Source organism: Trachymyrmex septentrionalis, unplaced genomic scaffold (assembly GCF_001594115.1).
Source record: "Trachymyrmex septentrionalis isolate Tsep2-gDNA-1 unplaced genomic scaffold, Tsep1.0 scaffold88, whole genome shotgun sequence".
Taxonomy (NCBI): domain Eukaryota; kingdom Metazoa; phylum Arthropoda; class Insecta; order Hymenoptera; family Formicidae; genus Trachymyrmex; species Trachymyrmex septentrionalis.
In genome coordinates, this window is record NW_017306070.1 from 1,101,225 (window position 1) to 1,108,369 (window position 7,145).

Here is a 7,145-nt window from a genome sequence, read left to right on the forward strand (position 1 = left end):
GCTAGCTCGCGATATTTCGTGGTCACCGGGTTGGAACTCGAACTCTGGCCTTTCGCCCATCGCTTCGCCTTCTTTCTACTTGCCAAACGAGGCTTTAATTTGCCCATCGCTTCCTTCTATCCTGCTTTTCGTTCTTGGATCTATTTCCAACTTTTCAAACTTGCGAGAGACTGTTCATGTGTAGTCAAACAAATCGCTACCTAACCTATCAGTATGACACGTGCTCTACATAACCGCATGAACATGAACATACTGCTACAGTAGCGTGACTCTCTGTCAGTATCTTTGATGTTACTGTTGGCAAAAATAGAGTGCGCATGCGTGAAATAAGTAAGTTACCTAACGTTGCCATGGTTACCACCTAAACTTCTTTCTCTTTTCATTCTTTTTTTACTCTGTCAAAATTCCTCGCAAAATTCACTAGATTTATTCGCATCGCAATCCAACAAATTCATTGAAGTGAGTAAGTGCTATTGTAGGAACACATTGGAGCATATTAGAGCATGTGACGCGAATAAGCCTAATATTGCAATAAAATAATTTAGACTTTATGAAAATTAATAAAAATAAATTTTAAATATATGAAAAATAAAAAAAAAATATAGAAAAATTAGGAAAAATATTAAATTAACTTAAAAATGTGTGTACATTTGTATAAAGAAATATTTTGTAATTATATATCTATGAAAATGTTATGAGAAAGCTAAGAAATATAAAAGAAATTTATATACATATATGCCAAAAAATAAGTTTAAAATACAATAAATAAAAATTAATCCTTTTTGCTCAATTTTCTATGTTACTTTTTGTTCACTTTTTCACTTTATCACTTTTTCATAAAAATTAGACCAATCTTTCGAGATTTCTCACACAACATTTCACCAAACGGATAATATACGTAATACTTTCCTCTAAATTTCTACTCTGAACCATGTATGCTTGAAAGACAAACGTTTAAGTGGAACATTGAAACGCTTATTTAAATAGAGAGAGAAAGAGAGAGAACAATAAAAAAAAGGGAGGAAAAGAGACGAAGCAACTTACTTATTTCACGCATGCGCACTCCATTGGCCAACATAAAATCAGGAGAGTTGCACTACTGTATATACTGTGACGCCAGTCTCACATTGGCTAATGCCTAGTAACTTTTCACTGTTTTACCAATGAGATTATTTTATTTTAATTAGTCAATTGTGCGCTGTAAAAATTCTCACGAAATACTGCGATACGAGCGAATAAATCCGGATCTACAATAAGTGTTTTAAGCCTTAAGAAATTGATCAACTATTATCAAATGCGAGGAGAATAATGATTGTGATTCGTCCATTCCTTATGGCTTAAAAATCTATTGTAGATCCGGAGTAACAGTTGTAAAGCTGCTTTTCCTGCAGCCATTTAAAATTTATAAAAAAATTGTCATATATTTATCTTTAATCTTTCACATAAACAAACGAAGCATATACCGTTGAGATAAAAATCTGAATATTTAAATGTGTATACTTCAATATAAAAACATAATCTTGTAATAATAAAGGCTTTATTTTAAGTATTCATACATAGAGTATAACAATCAGATATACTTTCTATTCTTCCGTTTCATTGTTCTCGCTTCGTTTTGGCTTAGGACGCAGCTTTGCCTCCGGATACTTTTCAGTCAGAAAACTATGCAACGCTCCGTATTCTGCCATTAATTTTATCCTCGTTTCATCAAAGTTCCTCAATCGTTCCAATTTTACCAATTTTGTTTTGTACAATGGATGTTTAGTATAAAATGGAGGATATTTCTTTTTCTTTAATACTATTTTGCCACCCAAAACGTATTGAGTAAAATCGAGGATCTCATTCGACTTTATTTCTCCTAACTTTCTAACTTTCGATGGCGAAGCGACTACTTCTGGATAATTTCCATTTTCTGATTTAAATTCAACTAAGTGCAATCGTTTTTCGTCCGCTAGTTGTTGATATGATTTCTGTAAAAAAAAATTTCTTGTTGATTGTCGGATTAATTTAGGGCATAATGCAACGAATTTTTGACAAATAGCTTTTCGCTCATCATGCGTTTTGTAACGCATAATTGTAGCGAAAAATCAATAAACTCCATTAAAAATTAACAATATGTAAATAAAGGACTAAGTTGTGTCATATGTACACATTTGTACATTTTCATCTGATTAAATAAGTTTAAAATTCATCACATTAATTGTTCATAATTTAAAGATTATGAAAAAGTTTTTAAACATAAAAACAATCTGTTCGTTTTGAGATTGACAACTTTTGATACATCTAACAAATTAAAGAGAGAATGCGCTAGGTGATATATTATATTAAGACGAAGTGTCCTTTTACTCCACCTCTTTCTCCTTCTCATTATCCCTTTATATAAACAGCATTTACATAAAGGAGATTCTCCAAAAGAGCAGCTCATTATCAGCATACTCCTTACTCTGATGAAGTGAGCGGCAAAGTTAATGAAACATTAATACTAGCTATAGATTGCAATAATTCGCAAACTCTCTGACATCATTGAATTAAGAGATTTGATACCCTGTGAGATATATACCTGTTGCAATAAACCAATGAAGAAAGCTTTTACAATATGTTGTAAATTTATAGAACCTTCTACTTTGGCATGTATATCTTTTATACCAATCGCTTCGCAACATGCTTTTATCGCACGATGGCAGACAAGTCCGTATCCTTCGTGCATTTTCTTTACAAATATCTTTGTATTTCCAAATTGTGTAACAAAATCGTGTAATACTGAAACAAAGTCACACATAACGTGACATTAAAAAGAACAAGTGAAATACAAGTTTTATATAATCATACTATTTTTTTACCAGTATGCTCCTTGCATCTAGAAATATACATCAATCTTTGACCCGCCCTATTCTTAGCCGTTTTTATCGCTGTTTTCTGTACAGGTGCTTTTGCTAGTGAAAATCCAACCACACCATTTCCATTTCCTGTTACAACAAATATACTGATCCTGCCCCTGCGCCCTAAATTACCAGTCATATGATTTACCATTTTGCTTTCCAATATCCAAGTATCAAAGCCATCAAAGGTATCTGAAAAAGACAGATGCATCATTTATATAATCTTGATAACATTAGAATTGTGTGTGTGTGTATGTATGTTGAGAAGAAAGTTGATAAGAGTATTATATATGTATATACAGGATGAATATTAATAGTTAAACTTTATGTGTGTGTGTGTGTGTGTGTGTGTGTGTGTGTGTATTGTAATTTAATCATATACAGTTATTACATTAATGTAATTGTATATATAGGACAATTGTAAATATATAGTTAACTATAGTGAATAATAATAACCTTCTCCAATAGGATCTGGTGGTCCAACCTTTCTGCCACCAATCTGAGCACTTGTCCAACCACGTTCCAAAGGTGACAATTTCATCCGTTTTGGTCCCATTGAACGGATCTGCCGTAGCTTGGCGAGGTTTTCTTCTCTTTTAGGATCAACAGGTAATTTTTGCTGTTGCACGAGTTCTTTACCTCTAAACACAGGAGTGTTGAGACCAGGGAATTGCATTGGAACTTTTCCTACTCCAATAATCTGACCCTTGTTTAAATCTTTCTTTTTTTTTAAACCTTTCGCTCTACCTCTACGTCTTCCTGCATTACTGACAGTTGTCACACCCTTCCATAATTCATCCGCAGATTCTGTGAGAGAAGAGCGTGAGGAGAGAGAACATTACAAGCATTTTTTTGCCTAAAATATTACGTTCACCAAAACTTTACTCACTATTTACAAAAAATGTCGTATTTCTCGTACTATGTACCAAAGGGATGTGCGTCTTTAACAGATGTGGGTGTATGTAATCAACAGCAAATAAATTATGTATATCTGTAAAAAGATGTTATATTAAACATTATAGTGACTAATAGCAAATAAATTGAACTGATAAATTAATTTGAATGGGATATATGTAAAAAAAAACGTATTTCGTTGACATTTCGTACCGTTGCTCACAGATGGAACGTTTTTTGGCGAATTTTTTACAAGTCCACAAACACGTAACAAACACGTTCGAATCATTTTCAACTTTTATTAACTTACGTTGATTCTCGTTCTTGGACTTACTCGACATCAGTCGATAATGAAACCAGAGAAAAGTCTGAGAGAGGCTACCTAGAGTTTTTCTCTGCTAAACTAAGCTAAACGCGCAGCCAATGTATCAAACATTGGAAAATTCATCTTCTAGTTATCCCTATAAAATCAATTCTCATATTGGATAATCGAATGTATTCCAAAACTCATCAAGGCTGTTTTCCAGCTAGGACACAGAAATGTTAACTACTATTACAGTTGAACGACAGGAGAATGCTCGACTGCAGTTGGTTGATTTTTACATTCTGATCTGGTTTAAACCCTCGGTGGAAACTAGCCAGTATCAGGCGGGAATCAGAATACGCATTGAAGAATGAGATTGAAGATTGAAAGATTGGCTGCGTTCAGCGGACTCAACAGTTAAGTGAGCGCTCACTGTACTTATTGATGTATTCTTCCAGATTTAAAATGCTGATTGGATGATCTAAAAAAATACACCAATAACAGTGAGCGCTCACTCAACTGTTGAGTTTGCTGAACGCAACCATTGATGTTTGACCAATCAGAACAAAAGGAGCCAAAATTTCTTTCTTCTCATTGGTGAAATTTCAATCTTTAATCTTTAATCTCAATCTTTAATGCATAGTTTGATTCCAGCCTTACATTGTAAGTTTCGGCACTGACGAGATACTATTAAAGACCGTCAACTCTAGATAAATTTTCAGCGGTATAAAAAGGGCCCGGAGATAATTGGAGAATGCTGATATTATCAGCAATTGACATAAATTTGCTATTATTAACATAAATATTTGGCTCATACATTATTAAATTCATGATTTTTTATTACATAAATGTTCTATAAATAAATATGCATACTTGTAAAGCTTTAATATCCTATATATTGCAGAAAAATTACAATTTTTTCTCTGCAGTTATCATCTCTATTGATAATCAAACTTCGACAATAACACTGAAATTACAATTTTAAAGAAAAATCGAATATTATTGAGTTTTAAATGCATAAATACATCTATTAAACTAATAAATCATAAAATAAGTACAATATTATCAGTTTTTAATTCTTAATCACTTTAATTCACAAGGACGCGAACTCTCGTAAGGATGTCGGTCTTTAATAGTATCTCATCGGTGGTTTCGGTAAGCTCCAAACTCTCTTTCACCGAGAGTATGCGAATCTATATTGTGATATTTTATGACACCTATATTTTGTGTGGCGCGTATTAATTTGTAAATATAAATAGATGATCACTAGCACAACTATATTACTACATATTTTATTACGCGGTAGAAATGGATCTAGATACAGCTTACATTGGTAAATGCATTTATTCCATCTGAAACAATTTTGCATATATATGCTTATTGTTTATTATTTAGAAAAGTATACTGTATGTATATCACTCGTACACGAGTACTTCTGTCTTGTATTACATATATTGAATATTCTTTTTTTTAATACAATTTAATCAAAGTATATTATATCTTTCTCCTCTCCACACACGCATAAGAAGGTATAAACAAGTATATGAATTAACATTATATGTAACCTACATTTTAAAAAAATAGAATGAGAAGGGGGGAGAGGGAGAATATTCTAAAATTGTAAGAGATTAGAACAAATTGAAAAGTTTACTCAATTTTCATTTGAATATCTTTAAATTTGTTGCTAGAACCATTGATTCATGATTGGATGGAACATCTTCAGCAAACTATGAGAAAACAGGAACAAGAGCAGATTGCTAATGCAACCGATTTTGCTATACCATTTGTAGGTAGGCAACAAGAGAGTAAATATTATGTGTCGCGAACAGTGGATTAAGAGATATTGAAAGATATTTGGAAAACTTGTTAGAATATCACTTTACTACTTTATTTCAAATTATATTATAATCAACACAGCGATTTCAGCATCTACTATGAAAGCTGCTTTCAAGATAGCGGAATACTTGGAGTTAGAGCCAAATGTCAAGTATATGGCTATTGAGCTGTACGACAGATTCATGTGTAGACACTTTTGGGAGCTTTTTAAGACTGAGTTTGCAAATGATCCATCTGAAGCATTGTGGTTTAAAATTTGCAAGAAAACTTCTAATCAAACAAAATTAAATCTAATGTCATGTTTTCAATTGGCGTGCAAAATGGATTCTCATTCCAGTATCTTAGGAATACCTCAGGTACATTGAAAGATGATACTTTGTGAAGAATTTAAGCATCATGACAAATCTTAACAGATAAAATTTGTTTTGTTAGATTCTTAATATTCTATATCTAATTGACAAAGAGTCTGAATATACGCGAAATATGATTTCCTCTTCGGAAATTAAAGTTTTTAAAACAGTAGGATTTACAATGCCCCTTTACACACCATTGCATTGTATCGAAATTCTTCTGGCAGCGACAGGTCTTGGAGAAACGCCAAATACATTTAACATTTCGATAAATTTATTGGATTTGGCTTATCTAAAGGTTTAGACATTATCTAATTTATTTCTTCATACAATTGACAATTTATACAATACATATTTCACTAAGTTGTACACATTTCCAGCATGACAGATTGTACTCACAATTTCATTCATATTACATGCACAAAGATACTATAAATACAGAATATGTAGCCCGGAAGCTGATATCATTGAAATCCAACGTACTTTACTTAAGTGCAGCAATAGTATATTGCACAACGTTTTTTCTATGTTTGGATACAAATGCTTTGGGAGAGCAAATTATTGTAGCAAAATTGGCAGAATTATCAGATACAACCGATACTGATATTTTCAACATGGCCAATATATTGCTCTCAATAGCAACACAAGAGTAATGTAATAGATTGCATATTAAACAATTTTACGTATGCACGCATGTGTGTATTGTACTGTATAAATACACGTTATACAGATATGTATTGTGTAAATATTTTGTAAACAAAATTAAATTAATTCTTATTAATACATCGCATGCAATTATATGTACATTTTTACTTATTTATTTAGATAATTTATGTACATAATATATATGTGTATATATATATATATATATGTATACATGTG

The 7,145-nt window shown here is 32.0% G+C and overlaps 3 protein-coding genes across 3 annotated transcripts in view; 1 reads left to right on the top strand and 2 right to left on the bottom strand.

Annotated features, from left to right (window-relative positions):
* The window catches only part of LOC108755541 (RRP12-like protein), a 5,561-nt gene extending 5,317 nt beyond the window's left edge, over positions 1-244 (bottom strand). The window contains exon 1 of the mRNA XM_018498605.1: positions 50-244. Within this exon, the coding sequence (XP_018354107.1) occupies positions 50-107 (58 nt within the window). The 5' untranslated portion in view covers positions 108-244. The remainder of the gene's footprint in view (positions 1-49) is intronic.
* Positions 245-1,526: 1,282 nt separating this feature from the next.
* LOC108755517 (28S ribosomal protein S5, mitochondrial) lies at positions 1,527-4,157 on the bottom strand. Its single transcript, XM_018498567.1, has 6 exons — positions 3,987-4,157; positions 3,769-3,870; positions 3,336-3,686; positions 2,841-3,071; positions 2,561-2,760; positions 1,527-1,970 (listed from the first exon to the last, which is right to left on the bottom strand). The coding sequence occupies exons 1-6, from the start codon at positions 4,060-4,062 to the stop codon at positions 1,584-1,586; spliced, it is 1,347 nt and encodes a 448-aa protein (XP_018354069.1). The 5' UTR covers positions 4,063-4,157; the 3' UTR covers positions 1,527-1,583.
* Positions 4,158-5,379: 1,222 nt separating this feature from the next.
* LOC108755525 lies at positions 5,380-6,950 on the top strand. Its single transcript, XM_018498578.1, has 5 exons — positions 5,380-5,410; positions 5,766-5,867; positions 5,995-6,269; positions 6,346-6,561; positions 6,644-6,950. The coding sequence occupies exons 1-5, from the start codon at positions 5,386-5,388 to the stop codon at positions 6,914-6,916; spliced, it is 891 nt and encodes a 296-aa protein (XP_018354080.1). The 5' UTR covers positions 5,380-5,385; the 3' UTR covers positions 6,917-6,950.
* The last annotated feature ends 195 nt before the right edge of the window (positions 6,951-7,145 follow it).

Excerpts from the sequence above, each read along its gene's own strand:
- LOC108755517 (XM_018498567.1), bottom strand. The coding sequence starts at position 4,062 with ATGATTCGAACGTGTTTGTTACGTGTTTGTGGACTTGTAAAAAATTCG. Across the intron at positions 3,072-3,335 it reads ACCAGATCCTATTGGAGAAG|ATACCTTTGATGGCTTTGAT; the intron begins GTTATTATTATT and ends TGTCTTTTTCAG. Across the intron at positions 2,761-2,840 it reads TAGATGCAAGGAGCATACTG|TATTACACGATTTTGTTACA; the intron begins GTAAAAAAATAG and ends ACTTTGTTTCAG.
- LOC108755525 (XM_018498578.1), top strand. The coding sequence starts at position 5,386 with ATGGATCTAGATACAGCTTACATTG. Across the intron at positions 6,270-6,345 it reads GTATCTTAGGAATACCTCAG|ATTCTTAATATTCTATATCT; the intron begins GTACATTGAAAG and ends TTGTTTTGTTAG. Across the intron at positions 6,562-6,643 it reads TGGATTTGGCTTATCTAAAG|CATGACAGATTGTACTCACA; the intron begins GTTTAGACATTA and ends ACACATTTCCAG.